Below are 25,211 nucleotides of genomic sequence, written 5' to 3'. Positions count from 1 at the left end.
GGTGCAGAAGCTGTTGCACGTTGCTTCCTGCTCCCCATGCCCGGTATCTCCTCTGGCTTCCCTACATCTCCTTCGAGGCTGATGGACCAGAACCTCAGTGATGCTTCTCTTGGGGTTTTCTAACTATTATTTGCCAGAAAATCCTGAAAATTCAGGGGAACCCAAAGAGCAGGGAGGAACCCGGGACAGGCCTTGGCAGCAGCTCTGCTGCTCCCAAGCTGAACACTCCCAAGCACAGGCTCTGGGTCAGGGCAGGAAGGAGACATGGTGCTGAGGGCAGGTTTTCAGGCGGGGTTTTGTCTTTCATAGGATTATATGGATCTGATCACAGGTAAATAAAATGTGATCCAAAAGATGCTCTTCAAAAGCCACCCAAGACCCAGCCCTACAGGTCTAGTGTAACCACAAAGTAGGACATGGAAGAGTTGGGCAGCGCCAGGATCAGCAGGTTCACTGAGATGTGTCACCCCAAGCCTCCTCTGCAGAAAAGAGCTTCATCCCTAAATCCCAACCGGCTGTAACACATCTTCCATAGCTTGGGAACTAAAGTATAGCGAGATCCCGAGCAATGTGATGGAACAGAGCTGATGAAGGAAAGGATCACACGAGCATCTCTGCACCCTCACAACTGAACCCCACCAGCAGCAGCTCGCAGCAATCCACAGGGAAGAGAGAACCCAAAATATGAGAGAGCAGGAATCTGCTGTTCCTACAGGAGAGACCCCACTGAGGCAGAGATGCACAAACTGCCTGGTTGGACCAAAGAGATCTTTCGCCTGAACCTCAGCCAAGGTTTTGGGTGGCTGTTCCGAGATTTCATGGCACAATTCCTGACATGTCAATAACTCAACAGACGGCTTCAGAACACAAAATAATCACCTGTTTTTCAAGTTTTTCACTATAAAGGTGACTTGGTCCACGTTCACTGAGGAGCAGCCATCCAAATACGGGCAGGCAACACTACAGTCACATTCTCTCCCTGGCACAAGTTGTACTTCACTAACTTTATAAACAAGTAGTTTCCACAGGGATGTGGTAAACTTGCTCCAGGACATCCCACAGCCCTGCAACGTCTTAAAGCCTCCAAAAGGGTTACCAGTGTCACCAGTGCAGAGCTCTGTGGCTGAATAGAACTGTGGAAGGCTCCAGGGAGACCTTATTGCAGCTCCCAGTGCCTAAAGGGCACTCCAGAAACCTGGAGAGGGGCTTTGGACAAGGGCCTGTAGGGGCAGGACAAGGGGAATGGCTTTAACCTGCCAGAGGGGAGATTGAGATGAGCTCTTAGGCAGAAGCTCTTCCCTGTGAGGGTGCTGAGGGGCTGCACAAGGTGCCCAGAGAAGCTGTGGCTGCCTCATCTCCGGCAGCGTTGAAGGCCAGGTTGGACACAGGGGCTTGGAGCAAGCTGCTCTAGTGGAAGGGGTCCCTGCCCGTGGAAGGGGTTTGAGCTGGAGCAGCTTTAAGGTCCCTTCCAGCCCAATCCATCCCCTGGCTCTGCACGAAGCCGCAGGTGCTGCTCCACACAAGTACGAGGCATTTCCGTCACTTTCAATAAACTTATTCAGACTCCTCTGTATTTTACAGATTAAACCCGGGTACTGACGCTACGGCTTCGCTCTGCTCCGAACGGGTCAGGCTCACACACCGCGGGCCCGGGGCCGCGTTTCTGTTCTGCGGGCAGGACAAGGAACCCCCCGAGCCGCCCGAACAGGGCTGCGGGGCTCTCCTCGCCCCAAATCGCAACGGCTCCGGAGCTCGGCTCCGGGACTCGGCACTGGGTCTGGCCGGGCGGAGCCGCGCTCCCCGCCGAGGCCACGGAGGAACGAGCCGGGGGAGGCCGCTCCCGGGGCGGGGAAGGGCCGGGAGAAGGCGGCAGCGGCGGCCTCCGGCCAGGCCGGTCCCGCCCCGCGGCCTGCACCGGGCCCGGTCCGCGCCTCACCTTGGGCAGCTCCCGGAGCTGGTTGGCGTCCAGCAGCAGCTCCTCCAGCGAGCGGCTGTACCGGTAGATCTCCTCCGGCACAGCCTGCAGCGAGCAGTGCCGCCGGTCCAGGGCCTCCACGTGCCGGTTGCAGCGCCAGAGCGGCGGCATGCAGCGCAGCATTGCGCCGGGAGCGGGCCCGGGCAACCGGGAGTGAGCGGGGGCCTCCGGCCGCACCTCCGGCCTGGCTCCGGCCGCGATCGGGCCCCGCCACTCCCGCCCAGCCCAGGTCGGCTCCTGCAGCCGCACCGCCCCCCGCGAGCGTCGCTGGGAAAACGAGTCCGCTCCCGGCCTGCCCCGCGCCGGAGCACCGGCAACAGCGGGATACAGGGACACCGGGATTCAGGAACACGGCGGCAGCGGGATACAGAGGACATGGGGATTCAGGAACATGGGGACAGCAAGACAGCGGGTTACAGGGACAGCAGGAGAACGGGATACAGGGACACAGGGAGAGTGGGATACGGGGGCAGAGGAACAGCAGGACAGTGAGATACAGGGACACCAAGACATTGGGACAGCAGGAACACCGGGAACAGGCACACTGGGATACGGGGACAGCAGGAATGGGAACACCGGGATACAGGGGCACTGGGACAGCGGGAAGGTGAACACGGGGATCGGGAACACTGGGACAGGACACCAGGAGCCACTGCGGCAGGACAGCGGCCGGAGCAGCCCCGGGAGCAGAGCTGACGGTGCCGGTGTCGAAACCCCCGCAGCTCCCGCGGGAGGCAGCTCCTGAGAGGGAATCACACAGTGGCACAGAACGGGAGAGCTGCTGGGGGGCTCCTCGATAACGGATACACACACGGGAACTGGCAGCTGCTGCTCAGTGCCCGTTCACGGAATGGTGGGAAGGGACCTTATAGCTGCTCCAGTTCCAACCCCTGCCACGGGCAGAGACACCTTCCACTAGAGCAGCTTGCTCCAAGCCCCATCCAGCCTGGCCTGGGACACTTCCAGGATGGACCTCTGTGGTGTCCAGGTGCTGAGGTAATTTCTGCACAAATCCCCCGTTTCCCCTCCCAGAGCAGAGCTGCCGAAGGGCCAGGTGCGAAACAAGCAGCTGGGAACTTCCTCTGCAGCGTGGTGGATCCGAACCGAGACTGAAAGGTCCCGGCTTGGAGAGGACTCAAAACCCACATAGCCAAGCCTCTCAGTGCCACCTTGGCACTTCAAGTTAGTGATGGCCTTGGCAGTGCTGGGCAATGGCTGGACTGGATAAGCTTAAAGGTCTTTTCCAACACAGCTGATGCTGTGATTCCGTCAATAGGAGGAGCATGAAGGTGAAGTAACTCAAGGACACTTACCTGGTCACCCAGTCTGAAAGCCATTGTGTCTACAACCACTTAAGGAGTATCAAGACTGAAGCCTGACAGGCTGTGCAGAGATACCCACCTCCTGTTGTGCTCACACCAGACCCATGCTGCACCCAAAGATGCCTACAACTCTATGGGTTGCTGGGAAGCAGGACACTGCTCACAAGGCTGCTGTGACTGGGTGATGGGGTTAAACTCAAAGAGGGAGACTCAGGCTGGATGCAAAGAAGATCCTTTGTCCAATGAAGATGGTGAAACACTGGCACAGGTTGCTCAGAGAGATGGTGGATGCTCCATTCCTGAAAACATTTCAGGCCAGGCTGGATGTGGCTCTGGGCAACCTGCTCTAGTGGAAGGTGTCCCCGCTGATTGCAGGGGGGTGGAACTGGGTGAGCTTTAAGGTCCCTTCCAACCCAACCCATTCTATGATTCCACAATTAGAATGTGAGCTCCCCAAGTCAGACACCCCCACCACACACCCCCACCATTGCTGAATAAACCATTTTAAACACAAATTAAACCAGATTTTAGCCACTGACACAGTACTGACCTGCCTGATGCTGCCTATTGCTAAACCTGCTTCAGAATCCTCATTCTGGCTGTGCCTGCTCCATCCCTGGCAGTGGTCAAGGCCAGGTTCGACGGGGCTTGGAGCAAGCTGCTCTAGTGGAAAGTGTCCCTGCCCATGGGCAGGGGGTTGGAACTGGATGAGCTTTAAGGTCCTTTCAACCCAAATCAGTTTGGGATTCTACGATTAGACATGAGCGCATGTGGCCAATTTCAGATCTCTGTTAAGAGCTATTGAAGTATTTGGGGGTTGGACCTGTGACATTTGCAGGTCCTGTCAGCCCAAACTATTCCATGATTCTATGACCCCAGGCAAACAAAGTCCCTCCCCAGTCAGGGTTTGTTCAGTTTTTCTCTTTAGGATGATACTTTGTCAGCTCTTCCTCATCCATTTGTGCTCTGTTCATGTGGGAGTATTTTAATTAGTGTTGTACAACACCTGATCTTGGAGTCAAAGAATCCCAGACTGGATTGTGTTGGAAGGGACCTTAAAGCTCATTCAGTTCCAGACTCTGGCATGGGCAGGGACACCTTCCATGAGAGCAGGATGCTCCAAGCCCCTGTGTCCAACCTGGCCTTGAACACTGCCAGGGATGGGGCAACCACAGCTTCTCTGGGCTGTGGTTCCTGTGCCAGCACCTCAGCACCCTCACAGAGAAGAGCTGCCTAAGAGCTCATCTCAGCCTCCCCTCTGGCAGGTTAAAGCCATTCTCCCTCATCCAGACTGCTGCTGAAATACCTCATGAAGAGACTCCCTCCTCCACTCTACCATTTATGGCCCATTTCTGAAGAGCCTGCTACTCCAGCCCCTTAAAAGCTGCAGTGGGATCATGACCTGAGTGGTTCTGAATGACCAGAGCACAAAGGCAGGGGCAGAAGCACTAGCCCTCTTCAGGCTCTGGCTGTTGTGGGGACACACCAGGCCTGTGCTGAGGAGCCTCACCCCATGAACACGCTCAATGCACAGTGGCTTTCTCTGTGTGTTTATCCAAACTACATCCCAGGGATCAGGGCCCACCCCACAGCCCTCTTCACACAAGGCTAAACCCCCCCCGGGGCAGGAGCAGGGGTTGGGGGCAAAGTCCTCCAGTAGAGTTCATGCTGAGAGGTCGCTGTTATCGAACCTCTCCTGGTCGTACACCTCTGCCACCACCTTCCTCCCTGCAAACCAGCGCCCGTTCAGCGCCTGGATGGCTTTGTGAGTCTCTGAGGCCATGGAGAACTCCACAAAGATTTTGACAATGATCTCGGCGTCTTCCTCCTCTCCTTGTTTCTCCTGGTAGATGATGACCCTGTTCACAGCTCCGAATTTGCCACATTCTTCGGTCACTTCTCCTTCCAGGTCATCATCGATGTCCTTTGGATCCACCATGTTGCGAAGCACCATCACAGTGGACTGCAGAGAAAGCGACAAGTGAGTTAATTCACAAGAGACACTAAGATCAAATCTGCAAAGCCTCACCAGACTCTGCACATGCCTGAGCCCCACCAGATGCTCCAGAGTTAGGACATTAGATGGATAATTGAGAGAACCAGCAATGTCCCAGGGATAAATCAGTGTATTTTCTTCCCAGGCATCTAAAGCACAAGCAAACCTTGCTCATGGAGTGGCTGGCCTCGGGCAGGGAAGCCCTGGGCCATTCCTGGGCTCCTCCTAGACCCATCCCTGAAACTCAGCTCACCTGGAGACCATAATGATTTTCCTTGTGCTGTTCCTATCCAGTTCTATTTGCTTTGTCTTCTTCAACACCACAAGTGTGTGTTTTACACTTCTTCTCATCTCTAAACCAAGTACAAGGATCAACCAGGTCTTTCATACCTCTGACAACTGAGGGCTCACCAGGTACATCCCATTACAGAGGATAACTACACGAGTCAGTCAGAGCATGTGCCACAGACCTCTCATGTATCATGGAATGGTTTGTGCTGGAAGGGACCTTAAAGCTTCTCCAGCTCCAACCCCTGCCACAGGCAGGGACACTTTCCACTAAAGCAGATTGCTCCAAGCCCCGTCCAACCTGGCCTTGAACACTGCCAGGGATGGGGCAGCCACTGCTTCTCTGGACACCCTGTGCCAGTGCCTCAGCACCCTCACAGGGAAGAACTTCTAAGATCCCTCCTCAATCTCCCCTCTGGCAGGTTAAAGCCATTCCCCCTTGTCCTGTCCCTCCAGGGCCTTGTCCAAAGCCCCTCTTCAGATTTCTGGTAACCCCTTTAGGCACTGGAGCTGCTCTAAGGTCTCCCCTTAATGAGCCTTCTTTCTCCAGGCTGCCCCAGCCCAGCTCTCTCAGCCTGACTCCAGAGCAGAGCTGCTCCAGCCCTCGCAGCATCTCCATGACCTCCTCTGGACTCGCTCCAGCAGCTCCATGTCCCTCTTGTGCTGTTGCCCCAGAGCTGGACCAGGACTGCAGCATGGGTCTCCCCAGAGCACAGCAGAGGGGGAGAACCCCCCTCTGACCTGGTGGCCGCCAGACACCTCCCAGTCCAGCCTCTTCTCACCATGTGACTACTCTGAAGCCTCAGAGAAGCTCTGAGAAGATCCTACAGGCAGTGTAAGATCCATCACAAGCAGCACACAAGCTGGTTGCCTTCACAGCCCCGCATCAGCTCTGTGAGGTACCTACAACATGTGCTGCAGGAGGCCATAGACTACACCTCGTTAGGGCTGTCCTAAAGCCAGGAATGCTGCCAGGAACCTGTGCACTCACCTCCTGCTTCCTGAGCAGCTTCTGCATCACCATGTGGCGGGCACTGCTGCCGGAGATGCTCATGTGCTCCTGCTCACTCAGCATCTCCGGCCGCTCTGATTCCTGGAACACCTCCTCCTCCTCCTTTTCCTTTTTGACCTCCATGAGTCCCAGCGCTGGGGGACTTGCTAGGATAGGATTCACAACTCCCACTTGCGGAATGGTGACAGGAATGGGAGGCCGGGCAGGGGTGACACCTGCAAGAGCACAAATTCTGTAGCATAAAGAGAAGAGCTAATGCTCTGCAAGCCCTGGGTACACACCAGGCAGTGTAAGAGCATCACAGAATGCAGATGGCTTTATTTGCTCTGCACCAACACACCAGGGAGACAAAAGCAGGACACAGGCACCCTACACTGGCCCAGAAGGGAGGCAGGGTGCAGGACTTTGCATGGAGTGACAATGAGCCCCATTTCCCTCAGTGCCAGGCACTCCTGCTGGAAGCCCATGTCCTGTCCTATGTATTACACACCAAAATAAATTCCTGATACACTACACAACTGGAAACCTAAATGCTCTTGCCAAGGCCAGGCAGGAAGGAGGGATCCAGCATCAGGTTCAACCTGGCTGTGCTACAGCTCCAGGGAACACGCTTTGGAGCAGGTACCTGAGTGACCAACCTGTAATGACTCCGGGCGCTTGTGCTGCCATCACAGCCTGCGGCAAAGCCCCCAGGGGCTGGGCCAGGGTCAGGGCTGGAGACACCAGCCCTGGGGTGGCCAAAGTGCCCAGAACTGCTGCTCCTGCCACTGCTTCCTGCAAGACAGAGAGACCCAACGCATCACTCCGTGGTCGTGTTCCTGCTGCCCGAGAGGTCATCCCCGGGTGCATTCAGCCGCGGCTCAGCTCGTTCCACACCTAAACCAGCAGCTGTGTGACCAAGAGCTGGCAGCTCCCACTGCTACTGTGAGAGGACAGTTTGCCACCCAGAGACATGAAGACACCAAGCCCTGGAAGGAAAACGTTCTGCAATTCAAATGCCATCAACCTTCTCAGGCTGCTGCTTACTGATGGCACAAGGAGACTCAATACATGGCTTGAAAGGTGCAGACATTCCAGAGCAAGAGGAATCTCTATCTGATTCCAGCTTCTGCACAAATAAAGCTCCTTACTGATGCCAAGGAATGTGATCCATTTAAAAAAATGGATGAGAGCTGCCATCCCACCCCTCTGGTAACAGCACCCGGGCTCTTGGGGAACAGCTCCAGCACTCCCTAAGGGATGTGCCCAAAGGTCAGTCCTCATCTGAGGGAACACTGCAGTCAAAGGCACACTGCAAGCACAGGGCAAGGGAGAGCATAGCTCTGCTGCCTGCAACTGCACCTTCCAAGGAGCTGCACCAGAAACCCTGCCTCTGGTCCTCATCCTGCAGGTGCAGGCACCAACCCAGCACCAAAACTGACCTTAGGGACCCACCACCTACAGCAGAGATCAGTGCTTGTGAGACAACCATGTACCCTTCACTGGTGAGACCCCACTGTCCTTCACCACTGTCCACAACTGGGAACTTCCTTCAACTTCCACCCCTGAAACACTTTATAACCACTTCTGGTGCCTCTTCCCCCACCCCCTCACCCACCTCCCTCCACACACAGCACCTGAGCAGAAACCCGGTGCACCTTCAGCACTTCCCTACAAGTCAAACTCTCTCAGGTTCTTCCTGCACATCAGGTTTTCCAATTCTCCCAATAATTCTATTTTATACCTTCTATAACCCAAATACACATCCTGACTCTGGATGATGGAGTCAAACAACGCTCAAGATGACCATGGAGTGAAATGATAAACCACTTCCACAGAACTACTGAGAGTACTGGGTGGAAAACACAGCCCAGGATCACAGTTTGCTTTCATTGCTCTCCACACTCTTTCACTCACGCTTCAGCTGCCCACATCCTTCTCTCCCAAGTTTTCATGGGCTCCTGTAAGATCTCTCACAGGGGAGCAGAAACTTCCATGGTTTTGTTCCTTCAGTGCAGCACCTTTACTCTACAGTAACTGCTGCGTGGATCTTACTCCATCCTGCTGTGATACTCCATGACCAACACATCCATGCATGTGCAGCAGCCAGCTTCACACGTCCTCCCAGTGTCTACAGCAGCCACTGCTATTGTGACCAGAGTGCATGGATCTGTGGGAAACCCCCCCAGCACCTCTTGCCCACCTCTCCTCATCTGCCTGCACATCCCTAAGTTGCCTGTGGCAGCTCTGGACCTGCCTTGTACTCCTACTGGAGGGGAAACACCCCTGAGTAGTGGGTGCTGCAGCAAGACCATCCCAGTGCCCATGAGCTGCCCCCTCTTTATACTTGAAGAAACTCTTTCCAATAGCTGCATTTCTTTACTTCTTCTGCAAGACTCCTCCACCATCACTGCCGAGGCATGAGCTGTCTCTGCTGCTCAACACCTCACTCCAGAGTTTCCCATAACCCTGGGAACAGGGTACAACCCAGGACAAGGGCTGTTCCTCCAGCAGTGCCCGGAGCACTGGAGCACCCGCTTGTCTCCAGCAGTGTCACCTCGTGTCCCCATGCTGGGGCAGCCGTGGCGGGGCCTCACCTGGGCTGTGATCTTTGCTGTGGCGGCAGCAGCGGCCACAGCGGCAGCCGGGGGGAGCCCTCCCGGTGTGGCGGGGGTCAGCAGAGGCATCGGGGGCGTCACGGCCTTGCCCACGCGCAGGTACTGCCCGCCCAGGTCGAAGAGGTTCATAGAGGACACGGCATCCTGAGAGGATTGCGCCTTCTCATACTCTGCAGGGATACGGGGGCTCCATGTGAGGCTGTGGCACCTCACAGCTCTCCCCAACCTGCACTGGGACACCCCAACCTGCAGAGATACCCCAACCCTGCACAGAGACAGCCCATCCTGCACAGAGACACCCCAACCCTGCACAGAGACACCCCATCCTGCAGAGATACCCCATCCTGCACAGAGACACCTCAATCTGCAGAGAGACATCACAAACTGCACTGGGACACCCCATCCTGCACAGAGACAACCCAACCAGCAGCTACTGCCTCACAGCTCACCTCAACCTGCACTGGGACACCCCAACCTGCACTGCTGAGAGCAAAAGTCTCGGCTGTAATTGTATCTCTGTTCAGGCACACTCTGTCCAAACTGACATTGCCTAATGCCACCCTGCCACTAGTTACAGAGGAGAAAGAGGGACAAGACAGGGGACACACAGGGAAAGGCAGGGGACTGGCAGGGAGAGGTAGGGGACACACAGGGAGATGCAGGGGACTGGCCTCCCCCAAGCCCAGTACCAATGAATCCGTAGCCTTTGTGCTTCCCGGTGGTGGGGTCTCGCGCCAATGTGCAGGATTTGATCTTCCCGAAGGCCTCGAACACACTCTTGATGTCATCATCAGACAGGTCCTGGTGTACCGACGCCACGTAGATGCGGTTGAAGGCTCGAGCCTCCTCCGCCAGCTGGTCTATGATGGGCTGAGCCTGCCCGATGTTACTGGGCCTCCCGACCTGCAGGGAGCCATAGAATCATGGAGCCATGGAATCATGGAACCACAGAATCATGGAGCCACGGAATCATGGAGCCACGGAATCATGGAGCCACGGAATCATGGAGCCACGGAACCATGGAGCCACAGAGTCTGGGTTGGAAAATACCTTTAAGATCAAGTCCAACCACTCCCCAGCACTGCCAAGGCCACCACTAACCCATGGCACTGAGGGCCTCGTCTACACAGTGCATGAACACTTCCAGGGACGGTGACTCCAGCCCTGCCCTGGGCAGCCTGTTCCAATGCCTGAGCACCCTTTGGGGAAGGAATTGATCCTCATCTCCATTTAAACTTCCCCTGGTGCAGCTTGAGGCCGTTTCCTCTTGTCCCATCCCTTGTTCCTTGGGAGCAGAGACCAGGCACCTCCTGGCTCCATCCTCACCCAGCCAAGAGCTCATGGGCCATCCTGCAGAGCAGTGTCCTGAGCACCCATCCAAACCCAACCCCACTCATAAGGCCATGATCAGCAAAGCTGACTCAGCTCTGAGCTACATCCTGCATCACAGGAGATTCCACAGCACTGAGAGCCTGGACCCTGCTTCCTCCTCCACCCCATTTGTGTTCCTTGATATGCCAAAGGGAAGAGAAGCTGCGTGAAGACCTGAGAGCAGCTTCCAGTCTGAATCGGGCCTACAAGGATGCTGAAGAGGGACTCTTCATCAGTCACTGTAGTTACAGGACAAGGGGTGATGGGTTTAAACTGAAACAGGGGAAGTTCAAATTAGATATAAGAAAGTTCTTCCTGTGCGGGTGCTGAGGCACTGGCACAGGGTGCCCAGGAAAGCTGTGGCTGCCCCATCCCTGGAAATGTTCAAGGCCAGGTTGGACACAGGGGCTTGGGGCAAACTGTTCTAGTGGAAGGTGTCCCTGCCCATGGCAGGGGTTGGAATTGGACGAGCTTTAGGGTTCCTTTTAACCCAAACCATTCCATGGTTCACTTGATTCTAAACCCTCTCAGCCATCAAACATTGCAGAGTGCATCAGGGATCAATGAAGGATATGGAACACTCCACAGAAAGTGCCAGTTTCCCCCAATTTCAACCCCCAAAGTTTCCCCTTTTGCAAGATCCCCTCTCGCTGCTTGAGAACACACAGCTACAATCCCTCATTGCTCCTGCTGAATGCTCCCCATTTCCCTGCTGCTTCTCCCTCACACCACCCACAGGCACAACACAAGTTTGATGCTGCTCATCCACCATCCACCGGTCCAAGACAAGGCAGCAGTAAAACATGAAGAACTACCTCCGGTTTGAGCTCAAGCAGCTTCCATTCTGTGACATGGAAAAGCCTGAGCCAGCTGAGCAGAATTAGCTGCTGTGCTTTAGCAGTGTGTAGGGGCACAGACCCAGAGCCACCATGTACCCAATAGGTGGAATATCAAGGTTTAGCACAGAACAGACCTCAGGTTATTTTCTACATGTGGGGAGCATTCCAAGGCAAGAACCCATTACTCACAGGAGAGAGAACCAAGAGCTTTCAGAGCATTCCTGCTCACCTTGATGTTTCTTCCCCCCAGCATGACAGAATTCATCTGCTCCAAGGCGAGCTGAGCAGCTTCAGGAACCTCATATTCCACAAAAGCAAAACCCTAGGACAGAAGGAAATACTTGCTGAATCCCACCAGGTCTGCCTCGCAGCCAAGACTTCCCATGTTCCAGATCCCTGCTGTGGCCTGAGAAGGTGTTTCTTTAAAGAAGCTTTTTATTAAAGAAGAAAACTGCACATGGAAGTAGAGAGGAGGCTACAGGCTTCCAGAGCCTCTTGTGCTCAGAGGCCCAAGAGCAACAGACCACTGAACACAAGCTGTATGGTGCTTCATGAGCACCACCCCCAAGCACATCTGGCCCTGCCAAGCTCAGCAAAACAGGCAGCAACAAATCTTTAGCTCAGTGCTTAACCCTACAAGGATAAAGGCTCTGTCCTCTTCCAGATATATTCAGGAAGGCCTTGGAGAGAAGACAAAGCATCACTCAAGGGCTGTGATCCCACCTTGTGCTTCATGGTCACCGAGTCCCAAGACATATCAATGCTTTTTATGGGTCCAAAGGGGGCAAAGGCCTGGCGAATGGTGTCCTCTCCCAGCTCGTAGTATATAGAGCCCACGTACACACGACACATGATGGCAAGAGCGCGCTGCCTCTGAGCTGCCATCTGTATTGGAAAGAAGAACTGGTTGGTTAGCTCAGGCGTGGCCCTGGACTTCAGCACCTCCTTCCCTTCCTCCTTCCCTCCCTGGAGCTATGGCCCAGCAGCAGGCAGCTCGTCGTCAGGCTGCAGCACAGGTGCCAATGGGGAAGGCTTCTCCTGCTCGGAGCACACATGGCGGGAGTGGCCAAGGAATGGCCCCCTCCCGGGGCAGTGTGATGGGCTCTGCCACCTCCGAACCTCAGCTCCAACCCCACTGGGAGGTCTGACCCTCCCCAGCCTCATCACAGCTCCAGCAACGCTTGCAGGAGGAGGAAATAACTTCATTCTGGGACAATTTCCCCTCCAGGCAGCAAAGGACTCCATCCTAGCCACTATTCACCAGCCCTCCCCTTCCCTCCCACGCGGGACAACAGAGATCCAACACTGGGCACCACCACAGATTTCCACCCCCCACCATCCACCCTCCCAGGCAGCAAAAGAGCTGGATTTGGGAACCTCCTCCTCCCCACCCCCTCGAGCACCTCACCCCCTTCCCCAGGCAGGACAAGCTCCAGGACTAGGCACCACATCCACTGCTTGAAGCAAAGAGAGGCCAAAGGGTTAATGGGACCTCCCAGCTCAGTGTGTGGTGTCAGTACTGCTGCTGCCTGCTGCCACTGGCCCAGAGTGGTACAGCCCCAAAGCCTCCGCCCTCAGGTGCAGAGAAAGGGTCTCTGGGCTATTTTCTCCTAAATATGTCTGAAAACCTGTTTGCAAGACAAATCCCGCCATTCCTTTCAGCAGGAAATACACAACAAGCAGCAAATCCCTCAATTCCTTGGGACCCCTAGGGTGGCTCTAGAGCTGCTAACTCTGGCAAGGGGCTAGGCCAGGCCCAGCAGTCTCCTGGCACCAAGCAGGAATCAGGCTGTGTGGAGGCAGCTCCCTAAGACTGAACTGCAGTGGCTGGAGACAGGCTGAGGGCTCCTGCTCTGGCGGCACTGGTGGAGCTAGTGGCAAGCCAAGGGCTGCTGCAGGGGAGGCAAAGGCAGCATTAGGTTGGAGGCCCCTCACCACAGCACAGTACTGGGAGCTCTGCACCACCACCTCCTCCCACCACCCTGCTCAGGAGGGATCCCTGTGGGATGCTGTCTGAGGAACGCCAGAACCAGTGTAAGCACCACGTGTCCAGGGCTGCTGCGCCTCAACCAGCAGGACAGATGGACAGGGGGTCACAGCCTGTGCCTGGAGAAGCCTTCTCCCTCACAGCACCCACAGTATGGGATTGCATCTGCCACAGGACAGGCTGGAGAGGTTCAACTCCTGTTCTGGAATTCAGGAGGATACTATAAAGAGCATTCTCACCCCACGCTGCTGCTCCTCATGTGACATTAAGCTCAGGGGTGGTCCTGGACCTTAGGGTCCTCTTGCCTGGTTTAACACTTCCCAGTGTTAACAACAAGCTCTTGTTCAAGTTACTGTGCTGTGACAGGAAGCACTACAGCACGTGCAGGACAGCTGAGGTGGTATCTCCCAGGTTCTCTTAACACATTCCCAGCTTGGGTGCAGGGAAGCCAGTGATCAGCAGCCCCTCAGTATGTGGTATGTCTGTAAAGGCAGTCAGAGCCACCACCAACCACCTCACCCAGACTGTGAGAAACCTCTAGTATCTCACTAGGGAGCGCTTCTGGTCAAACTCGTACTTGTGCAGCCTTGCACAGGGACTCTTCACCCTCTGAAATACAGAGACATGAAGAGATCATGTTCTCCTCTCCTTATCCATGCTACAGGAGGAAATGCAGTGGCATTTGTCCTCTCCTCTGCAGGAGGAAATCCACATCTTACCCTGCTGCACAGGGGCAATAAGAGGGGTGGCTTTAGGACCTTTACATCAGCAACATTGGGATCTGGACCTGAAACGAACATGACTGGGGTGGACCATTGTGGCTACGTGTGGATCACTAACAGGAACTGGAAGCATCAAGTCATGGTGATGCAGTGGACCTGTGAACTAAGCACATGACAGTGTCAGACACTCATCTCTAGAAACTTCACTGGCTGTACCAAGTAGATTTTACTGGTAACTGGCCCTCCTCCTCCTCTAAAATGGAGTTTGAAGTACCTGCAGCCTTCACTTGCCCTCAGGGACGTGCAGGTTAGTGCTGGGGAATGGTTGGACTTGATCATCTTAAAGCTCTTTTCCAACCTGGTCGATTCTATGTTTCACAAAGGCAGCAGTTAATAGTTGTCATGTTGCTGTCAAGTGCTTATGAAGGTTTAAAGACAAGCCAAAGCATCATCTTGATCCTTTATACAAAATCACCACCACTGGCTTGTTCTAATCCAGCAGCACCAGGAAACAGTGCTCATCTTGCTGTGATAGGGAGATGCTGTTCTGCAATGCTCAGAGGGGTAAGGAGCCCGGAAGCTTTCATCCCAGGCACCACAATCCTCATGGAGGAACTGATCAGTCTTGTCAGCAAGCACTGGGAAACAGGGCTCTGTGTTCTGCATTCCTGATGGGCTCTGGGATAAAGCACTTGCTGGGATCGCGGCATCTTAACAGAACTGAACAGCACCAGAGCTGAAGGCTTCAGTGCAGGTTCCTGCCTCTGGGTCCTGTTCAGCAGCATCCCTACAGGAATGGCTGAGGAAAAGGAAGCACCAGATTCTGCCCTTGATGCTAACAGGAAATTCACCATTTCCAGCACAGGCTTTTCACTGCCCAGCTGTGAATAAGGAGCCAAAACCATTTTATAAGCACAAGTGCTGAGGTTCTGCTCTTGAGGAACATCCACATGAACTGAGAGGAGGTTCCTGGGTGCCCAATTCACAGGGAGATATGTGCTCCCAACCCATTCCAGCTTTACATTCCATCATACAACCTCCTTTGGCTCCCCTGCTGACACACCCTGCTGTTAAAGGAGGGAAAGTTGGTGATTTTAGTTGCCTCTTTCATTTTGGGGTAAAAGCCTCCAGTTGCCTTTGACACCAAGCAGAAATATTGTGTTCCAGCAGAAATGGTGACAACTGAACCTTTGCATGTGGAGTGGAGCTTAGAGGACACACAGTAGCCATTGTCCAACATGTCCAAGGAAAAGAAGGGCATGGATAATCCCAGGGAATTAAAGCTCTTTGCAGTGAAGGGCCGTGTGGGTTCTCTGTACACCCTGAAGTGTGGTTCCTTCCCTCCTGCCTTTACTCCGAGACGTATTCACCCAGCGTGGGGACTGCAGAGTGCAGAGCAGCCCTGCTGAGACCTGCTGTGCCCCAGAGCTCCCAGCACCACGGCTGCAGGGCTCCAGTGTTCTCAGTGTGGTTCTCAGGAGATCACCCATATGTGAGTTACCTTGGCAGCCAGTTTGGGGTCAGCACCTCAGAACTGCAGCGTCTCTAGAAACGCAGCTCCCATACTTTCACAGGCTGGGTTCGGAACTGGCCGAAATCTAACGCTCGCTTTGCCACCTGACTCCAGGACCCCGACTGCCAGTGGCCCATGTCCCAGTGCCAGTGTCACAGCAGACTGCACCCGGCCTAGGGTCTTCCTCTGGGGAGTTTACACTTTGCCTTTGCTTGCTGTGCTCGTCCACAACGGGTATGTGGAGGGTTGTGCTGGGTTCAGTTAAGAGCATTGCGTTACCACTACGTCCTTCCCCACTCTAGGCCCTGACTAAGACAAAGTGCCCAAGAAGAAGTGAATATGTCTATTGACCGATTGTAAAGGTGAGAGAGGATCTCCAAAGCCCATTGTCACTGCTGCCATCTGAAAGACAGTAAAGACAGAGTTCAGTCTGTTGGAGCTGAGCATACTATGGCTGTTTGTCACATCTCAAGCAGAGCGGCGGCACGGGGAACCTGCGGAGAGGCCTCTCCTTCCTTGCCCCTCACTGCCTGGGCCCAAGGACTGTCCAGCGCTGGGACCCCACAGAGTCCAGTCCCACCAGGCCAGGGTTAGTTGTGCTGCTGCCACTGCCTCAGGAAGCAGGGTCTTCTCCGGGGGGGACTCAAGGCAATAGTAACCTCTGCAACCACTGTCGTTGATTCACCCCCAGCATTTAAAAAGGAGCCCTAGGGTCAGACACTCAGAAACACGCACAGCCCTGAGAGGCCACACTGCCTATGGGTAAGCAGTGCTCCTCCACTGAACCCATCTAGCAGACCTCAGCCACTGCTCCGGGCTTCCTCACGTGGAGTGAGATGCACCCGAGACAACTCTGAAGGGAAGGAGATGTACAGACCAGCACATATGCATTCATTCCAGCAGTAGCAGGAACAGCCAAGGAACATCTCCCACATTGTGAGGGACAGGGAAATGAGGGCTCAGAGAGGGGAGAGAGTGACCCTCCCCCTCAAGCAGAATTGATGGTAAGAGGATTCTGTTCCCAATAACCCCAGACAACATCTTAAACATCAGTTCAAAGTGAAACTCGCAGCAAGTTATTTGGCTTCTGGCATTTCAAGAAGCATTTGGGCAGACAACAGGAGAAAAATGCTTAAAAATTCACTCTTTGGATGAGCTTGGGGGCAATTTGGGCAGGTGGGCAAAGGGCTGGGGTGTTTTTAGTGAGGTGGAGACAGAGCATTGCTATTCCACTGTGGAAACAGCTGAGTGCGCCCGGCCTCAGGGCTGTGCTCTGCTTCTGAGTGCACAAAACTCCACCCTGAGGGGGAGAAACAACACAGAAGGAGCATCTTGAAGGGTCTCTCACCTGGAGGTTGGTGAGCTGCTGCTGCTGGTGGGCGATGGTTTGCTTCACCAGCACACTCTTGATGCTCTGCTCCATGGCATACTTCTTTGCCTGGGAAGAAACAGACTCTGTAGTCACAGGACAACACCCTAGAGCAGGGAACAGCATCTGACTCCACAACACAGCTCCCCAGATCCACACACTGGCTGCAGGGAACATTCCAGTGCTCCAGCCCTATGCACCACAGCACCATACATAAGCCAGCAGCTCACCAACATCCTGCTCTGCACCTAGGAGTTCTGGAATACACCTTGGAATACAGCACAGGGATTGAGCAAATGGACTCGATCTGCAGCAGGCACCACATCAAGGAAGCAGCATGCACTGGACACATGGCATCTCCCCTCTTCCTCCCTCTGCCCATTAGATCCCACCACAGCACCTTACCTGCTGGGATGAGGGCAGGACAGAGCCTCCTTCAAGTCCTCTCCACTCAGAGAACATCTGGACAAAGAGTTTCTACAGAAGGGAAGGGCCCCCAAACACCAGGTCCAGCCTCTGGCCTGGGCTCTCCCTTCCCTGGCCTGCCCTAGGCTGGGGCACCCACTCTGCTCACACAAGGCTCTCGCTCTTTCTCTATCTCCTGCCTCAGACACAAGCTCACTGCTCTGATCCTTTCAGTGCCCTACACGTCTGACAGGGCCCAAGCTGCACCTCAAGGGTGCTGACATGGAGGCTCCCTGTCAAGGAGCCCCTGAAACCCTACTCCCAGGGGAGGTCCCAGCACTCAGCCACCCCTTGGGCACCTGCTTTCCATGGCTGCAGGGGTTTGGGAGGCTCTAAACCGTGGATGTGAGACGTGTGCTTCGGAAACCTGGAAACGGACAATGGCATTTACAGCTGTGAGCCAGGAGAGGCCGCTCCGCGCCGGGAGCCACACACACCCCCCCAGCTCCTGCCTGGAGCAGCACTGCTACCGCACCGCACAGCCAGGGCTGGTTCCTGCCCCTCCAGTCCCAGCTCCGCCTCTCTCGGTCAGCTGAGAATCACACCCTCAGTGGGAGGGCAGCAGAAACCTCCCACCCGCCGTGAGACAGGGCCAACCACCCCAGATCAAGAGCTGCGCTCAAATGTCACCTGGATTAGACCAGCCTGGCTCAGATGGGTGGAAAACACTTGCAATGGGGCTCCTCAAAACATCAGTGTCAGCAACAGGTCAGTGAGGAGACTGTCCCCCTCACTGAACTCTGGGGAGACAACCCCCCCTGCAGTCCTGGTCCAGCTCTCAGGCAACAGCACAAGTAGGATGTGGAGCTATTGGAGTGAATACAGAGGGGGCCACTGCAGGAAGATAATGCAAGGGCTGCGGCAGCTCTGCTCTTGAGCCAGGCTGAGAGAGCTGGGCTGGGGCAGCCTGCAGAAGAGAAGGCTCCTTAAAGGTAGACCTTAGAGCAGCTTCACTGCCTAAAGCGGCTGCAGGAAACCTGGAAAGGGGCTTTGGACAAGGGCCTGTAGGGACAGGACAAGGTGAATGGCTTTAACGTGCAGAGGGGAGACTGAGATGAGCTCTTAAGCACAAGTTCTTCCCTGTGAGTGTGCTGAGATGCTGGCACAGCGTGCCCAGAGAAGCTGTGGCTGCCCCATCCCTGGCAGTGCTCAAGGCCAGGCCGGATGGGGCTTGGAGCAAGCTGCTCTAGCGGAAGGTGTCCCTGCCTGTGGCAGGGGGCTGGAACTGGAGGAGCTTTAATGTCTCTTCCCACCCAAACCATTCCATGGTTCTATGAACATGGGAAAGAACATAAGGGAAAATAGACATTTTGTGATGTGTTCTTGTCTGGATAGACGCAAAGAGCAGTTGGAGCACAGCAGAAACTTGTTCAATGTGGAGCACACGCTGCTCCTCACAGGAACCTTGCGGCCATTGCGTGTTGTTTCAGCATTACAATGTCAATTGAAGATGTCATTTACTTGGGATTTTAATTAAAAACACTCTCCCCACCCCAAAAGCAAATTCCACATCATGCTCCCCAAAAGCATCTCCAAGCTCTAAGCCAAACCAAGTCATTCTTGGGCAACTGGAAGTGTGAATCCACACGCGGCATGGCCAGACCCCAGGCCTGTTCTTGGGAGGTGGGCTCCCTCTTGCAGCATCAGGAACAGATGCTCATAAAACCCCCAAAGCCAAACCAAAACCCCCAACTAAGAATCAAGCCCACATGATGGTTACTCACCTTCTGCAGAGCTTCCTGCTGCTCAGGTGTGAGGGGCGGAAGTCCCAGCTTCGCTGCTGTGCTCTGGCCATTCTCCATCTTAATGGACTCTGTGCCCTAAGGAAACAGAAAACACTCACAGAAAACCTGTTCCTGCAGGGGTGACCCTTCCTTCCCAGACCCCAGAGCACTTCATGTCAGACTGGCACAAATGGCTAAAATGTCCTCCCAAATCCATGAAAAGCTGTTGGTATTCCAGCACGCCCTATGGGAGAGCTATCCTATCAACTGAGGTCCATCCTGTAGAACCCATGGTCAGTTATTCCTGGCACATCAAGTATAGGCAGGTTCTTCCAAGGTATCAACTTGCCTTTGCATGAAGTAATTCAGCACAGGAGCATGGAATGGTTTGGCTTGGAAAGGACCTTAAAACTAAAACCAGCTCCACCCCCTGCCATGGGCAGGGACACCTTTCACTAGCCCAGGCTGCTCCAAGCCCCATCCCACCTGGCCCTGGAATCACCCAAGGCCAGGATTAACAAAGCAAAGCAGCTCCCATCTTTCTGGGAGCAGCCACCAGGTCTTACCCTCAGGGGAGTCTCTGCATCCCAGAAGTGCCAGCACAATTCCCAGCTCAAATAGGGTTCACCATTAAACCCCTGCTCAGAGAGGCCTCAGCTCTCCAGCGACTAGTAACACTAACACCCGTGTGTGTGTGTGTGTGTGTTTGTGTGAGCACCCTGCAGCAGATGCAGGGCAGAGGCAGGACCAGAACCCCACAGCAGCTCTAGCAGCCTGGGTCAGAGCTGCCCTTGGAAAACGTCTGATACAAAGCAACCGGAATTTCAGGGAAGGACCCACAGGTGTCCCACTGACTGGAACTCCTGCAGAACAGGAGCTCATGGCGCTGCTGCTGCTGGCCACAGCTGGGATGTTCTCTGTGGCACAAATGTCTCTGGAGCACCACTGAGTCCTCCACAACATCAATAACCTTAGAGGTACATCAAGATCTGAACGTGATACTAACATGGAGAGCAGCAAACAGCTCGTAGGGCCACACCTGAAGCCTCAGAAAGCCCCAATGTTCAGAAGCAGAAGATCCTGTCCGCAGCTGCTCAGAAGTTGCAGAGAATCACAGAACCAACCAGGGTGGAAAAGAGCTTCAGGATCATCCAGTCTAACCACTCTCCAGCACTGCCAAGGCCACCACTAACCCATAGCACTGAGGGCCAGATCTAAATGATGTGTGAACACTTCCAGAGATGGTGACTCCAGCACTGCCCTGGGCAGCCTGTTCCAATGCCTGAGCACCCTTTGGGCAAGGAATTGTTCCTCAGCTCCATCTAAACTTGCCCTGGTGCAGCTTGAGCCCATTTCCTCTTGTCCCATCCCCTGTTCCTTGGGAGCAGAGCCCAACCCCTCCTGGCTCCATCCTCCTGTCAGGCAGTTGTAGGGAGCGATAAGGTCCCTGCTGAGCCTTCTCTTCTCCAGACTGAACTCCCCAGGTCCCTCAGCCCTTCCCCATCACACTTGTGCTCCAGGCCCTGCACCAGCTCCATTGCCCTTCTCTGGCCCTGCTCCAGCACCACAATGTCTCTCTTGCAGTGAGGGGCTCAGAACTGAACACACAACTCGAGGTGCAGCCTCACCAGTGCCCACTGCAGGGGCACAATCACTGCTTGGGTCCTGCAGGTCGCACCACTAGTGTTCTGGGTAACAAACCACAGCAGCACAGACCTGTTGCTGCTATCAGCAGCACTGAACACCAGATCACATTAGAGCTGTGAAACTACTTCAGTATCAAGTCTAATTCCATCTCAATTCCAAGCTAGCAGCAAGGATGCTTTTTCCAGCGGCAGGAGCACTGGAGAAAGAACAGGCTCAATGCAGAAGTGACAAATTCCACCCTGATTCCAGTGCAGCTGCATGGCTCTCACATGCCCTCAGTAGATGTGCTGCTGGGCTCAGCATGTGGTGGGTTCTTGACAGTTTACAGGGACACCTGAAAAGCATCAAAGCCCTGGGGACTTTGAGTAATAACTCCCAAGATCCAACTGCGTGTCCTTAGATCACTGCCCTTGAGAAACCCCTCTGCTTTCTGCTTCAATTCCTTCCCCATTTGTGTGTCTCCACAACAGGAGCAGAGCCTGGGCTGTAAAACTCCTTTCAGGAAGTCAGCTGAAAGCAAAGCCTGAGCCTCCTAAATCCAGAGCTGAGTTCCTGCTACTCAGGGTTACCTTGTCCCTAACTCTGAAGCTTTTCCAGGCAGCATTCCCCACTCCCACGCTCCCAGGACAAAGCAAAGGCTGCAGCTGCTGTGGTCAGACCACACTGGGCTCTCTTCAGGCTGATGCCAGGGTCACAGCAGGAACAGCCAATGTCCTTTCCAGCAGGGAAAGGAGGTTTAAACAGACAGGGGCACCTTGAGAAGAAGAAATCCAGGGAGCTTGCGGGGACATGGAGCTGTGTCTCAATGCAAGGACCACACCAAGGCCATGGGGTAGCTGCTGAAGATCAGTGAGGTAAAACACATCCTGACACAGTGCTATAGGATGGACAGGCTCAGCTCAGCACCAGCAGATGGGAGCTCAACCCACGCAGAGGGCAACCCCCAACTCATGACACATTCTACTGGAGAAGGGGTTTTAACCTCTTGTGACACTGGCAGGACCGAGGACTTCACTGAAGAGGTACAACAAGACTCAAGTGTAGGATGGACCTTTCAGAGCAAATGCTACACAAGCCCATAGTGGCTAAAAGCATGGAGCACACATTCAAGCTGGAATGCTGCTTCCCAGAAGGGTCTCTTACACTTTGCCATTGAAACACTAAGATACCACCCAGGCTGGGAACACCAAACCAAAGGCAGCACTTCCTGCACCTCAAGGCTCATGTTCCAACACAATCCAACACTAATCCTTTGAGGTTTCTTCACTCCCAGTATCTGCCACCTGGTGAGACACTGGCACAGGGTGCCCAGAGAAGCTGTGGCTGCCCCATCCCTGGTAGTGTTCAAGGCCAGGTTGGACACAGGGGCTTGGAGCATCCTGCTCTAGTGGAAGGTGTCCCTGTCCGTGGCAGGGGGTTGGAACTGAAGCAGCTTTAAGGTCCCTCCCACTCAAATTCCTTCATGGTTCTATGATTAATTCCATCACAGGCTTCCTTCCCTGCAGCCCTGACACCTGGGAGGTTTCTCATCTCCCTTTACACACTTCCATAGATAACAACAGTAAATCACGGACGCCAGGGAAGGCTGAGCAGTGCAAGGATTCTTTTCTGCTACTGAAGGCTAATCACAAAGAAAACAATCAGCCTTCAACAGGAGTGTCCCGCTGCTCCCACATGTCAGCATCCAGTAAGGAATGAGCACTCCCGAAAACACAAATAACTCCAAAAAACCCGATCCTGTCGGGATCCTTCCCGGTGCACAAGAGCAGGGAGAGGAGATACAAAATCAGCCACGGACACCGAAAGGGTTTTGCCAGGAAGGGCCACGAGCGGCTCCTCCCGGGAACACCCGGTAACGAGCCCCGGCGCCGAGCGGGAGATTCGGGAACAGTAAATTCGAGAAACCCGCAACCCAGCCCAATGGAAGCAGCAGGAGCGTTTCCCGCGGCGGGAAGAGCCATTCCCTTTCAGCAGCGCTGCACAGAGCAGCTCAGCGCCCCGCACAGCAGGCCCCGCACGGGGCATGGCCCGGGAGCCCCGCACAGCCGGCTCTGCACCGGGCACAGCCCCGGGAGCCCCGCACAGCCGGGCTCACAACGGGCACAGCCCCGGGAGCTCCGCACAGCCGGCCCCGCACGGGGCGAGCCCCGGCTGGCCTGGGAAGGCCCAGCCCAGCAAGGGGACGGGCCGCTTCCCGGCGGGGGAAGCCCCGCTGAGGCGGGCCGGACGTCAGCGGGGAGGCCGCAGCATCCACAAGGGCCCAGCGGAGCGGAGCCTGCGCTGGGGCCGCACCAGGCGCAGCAGCGGGCCCACACACACACGCAGCCTTAGGGCCGAGGCTCGCCGCTCCCCTCACCCCACCTCCGGCTCAGCTCGGCCCCGCCGCCGCTCACCAGAGACATGGTGGTCGTCGCCGCCATCTTATCCGCCCCGCCAGCGCTCGGCGCGAGACTCTCGCGAGAGCGCCTTGAGGCGCGCGCGGACAGGAAAATCTCGTGGGCGGGGAGCAGGGGGACATCTCGCGAGAGAGACGAGGGTCAAGTGGGCAGGGAGGGGCTAATATGGCGGCGAACAGTGGGAGTGTTAGGGAGTGACGCAGAGCAGGGTTAGGCGGTGTTGCCGGAGCCCGGGTGTGGGAGGGACCGTAAATTGCTCCAAGCCCCTGTGTCCAACCTGGCCTTGAACACTGCCAGGGATGGGGCAGCCACAGCTTCTCTGGGCACCCTGTGCCAGCGCCTCAGCACCCTCACAGGGAAGAACAATTCCTTCCGCAAAGGGTGCTCAGGCATTGGAACAGGCTGCCCAGGGCAGTGCTGGAGTCACCGTCCCTCCAGGTGTTCACACACCGGCTGCAGGAGGACCTTAGTGCCATGGGTTAATGGTGGCCTTGGTAGTGTTGGAGCACGGTTGGACTGTGCGATCCTGCAGCTGTTTTCCAGCCTGTGTGGTTCTGTGTTTCCCAGTGGAAGGGCTGGTGGAACAGCCTGGCATGGGTGGTCTGTCAAAGAGTGCTATTGATCCTCTGAAACAAGCCCCCAGAATACATCCCATCTTAAGGTGTCAGTTCTGCTTCAAAGGCAGAATGCCCTTAGTGGGGATGGAGATTGGTGCCCTTATGCCTTACACTTAACTGGTTAAAGTGGCAGGAGAGTGCTGTGACCAAAGAAATCTACAGAGCCTGAATGCTCCTGTAAAAAGGATTCAAAAGTTCAGGCCAATAGAGCTTACCAAAGGCAGTTAAAACATGACTTAGCATCATGTTACCCTTACGGTGAGAAAGTTGCACTCCAAAAGTTCCTTTCATCTGGGAGATAAAGGTACAATATCTGGAGTGGAACACAAAACCGTCCCTTATTTCAAGTCCAAATTTAAGTGACAGCAAGTGACCCTGGGAAACCTTGTTATGGAGACACAGTGGATTCCTGCAATGTGGAATCTTCCAATTAAGACTGGACCCTCAGAGGTGTGCACAGGACAACTCTCCTCTCTGGGCAGCAGTCCCATTCCTCATGAACTGCTTGGCCTCAACTCCGGGTGTTTGAGGGCACGGCTTCTTTCCTGTCCGACAGAAATGGTGTCTGCCTGGCAGGTGTGCAGGCAGGATTCCCCCTGTCCTGGTGCCAGGTTTGCTGGACACCAAACTGCCTGTGAGCCAGGGCCGTGCCGTGTGGCAAAGGCCAGTGGCATCAGGGCTGCACCAGGGGAAGCCCTGCCAGAGGCTTGAGGGAACTGAGCCTTCCTCTTCTTGGCACCAGGGAAGCACATCTGGAGTGTTGGACCCAGTGCTGGGCTCCCCCAGACAAGAGAGATGTGGGCTTGGAGAGAGTCCAGTGAAGTGCCACCAAGATGCTGAAGGGATTCGAGCAATCCTTCCAGTGCCTAAAGGGGGCCTACAGGAAAGCTGGACAGGGGCTTTGGACAAGTGCCTGTAGGAATGGGATGAGAAGTAATGGCTTCCAACTGGAAGAGGGAGGAATCAGATGAGATACTGGGATGAAGCTCTTCTCTGTGAGGGTGCTGAGGCACTGGTATAGGGTGTCCAGAGAAGCTGTGGCTGTGCCATCTCTGGCAGTGTTCAAGGCCAGGCTGGAGAGAGCCTTGGGTCACAGAGTCTAGCATGAGGCGTCCCTGCCCATGGCAGGGGGTTGGAACTGGATGATCTTAAGGTCCTTTCCAACCCAAACCATTCCACGCTTCCATGAAGGTGCTAATGAAGAGCCAACTGGGTCATCGGGGAGATGAAGCAGTTGGTATGTGAAGGAATGTCTCCGTTTCTGAGGCAAGTACAAACTTGCTCTTGAGGAGGATTTCTGAATCATGCAGCTCCATGATGTCTCTCCACTGAATCCCTCCCCTCCCAACCTGCCTGCCTGTGCGGACGAGT

The 25,211-nt window shown here is 55.1% G+C and overlaps 2 protein-coding genes across 4 annotated transcripts in view; both read right to left on the bottom strand.

The window, feature by feature from the left end:
- The window catches only part of SCRIB (scribble planar cell polarity protein), a 107,892-nt gene extending 105,694 nt beyond the window's left edge, over positions 1-2,198 (bottom strand). Inside the window, 1 exon segment of the mRNA XM_080610144.1 lies at positions 1,937-2,198. Within this exon segment, the coding sequence (XP_080466270.1) occupies positions 1,937-2,098 (162 nt within the window). The 5' untranslated portion in view covers positions 2,099-2,198.
- Positions 2,199-4,837: 2,639 nt separating this feature from the next.
- On the bottom strand, positions 4,838-23,310 carry PUF60 (poly(U) binding splicing factor 60). 3 transcript variants are annotated; one of them, XM_080610000.1, is made up of 11 exons: positions 23,221-23,310; positions 19,181-19,276; positions 16,971-17,060; positions 15,974-16,024; positions 12,124-12,285; positions 11,630-11,722; positions 9,880-10,093; positions 9,170-9,360; positions 7,232-7,367; positions 6,573-6,808; positions 4,838-5,260 (listed from the first exon to the last, which is right to left on the bottom strand). In XM_080610000.1, exons 1-11 carry the CDS (start codon positions 23,245-23,247, stop codon positions 4,961-4,963), a joined length of 1,596 nt encoding a protein of 531 aa, XP_080466126.1. In that variant the 5' UTR covers positions 23,248-23,310; the 3' UTR covers positions 4,838-4,960. The 3 variants fall into 3 exon arrangements, with proteins under 3 accessions (XP_080466126.1, XP_080466127.1, XP_080466128.1); XM_080610001.1 differs by lacking the exon at positions 15,974-16,024; XM_080610002.1 differs by lacking the exons at positions 15,974-16,024; positions 16,971-17,060; positions 19,181-19,276; positions 23,221-23,310 and adding an exon at positions 15,611-15,959.
- Positions 23,311-25,211: the final 1,901 nt, after the last annotated feature.

The sequence above is a fragment of the Psittacula echo genome, assembly GCF_963264785.1.
Source record: "Psittacula echo genome assembly, chromosome: 2".
In the NCBI taxonomy this organism is placed as follows: Eukaryota; Metazoa; Chordata; class Aves; order Psittaciformes; family Psittacidae; genus Psittacula; species Psittacula echo.
This window is presented reverse-complemented; position numbering and strand designations above follow the sequence as displayed.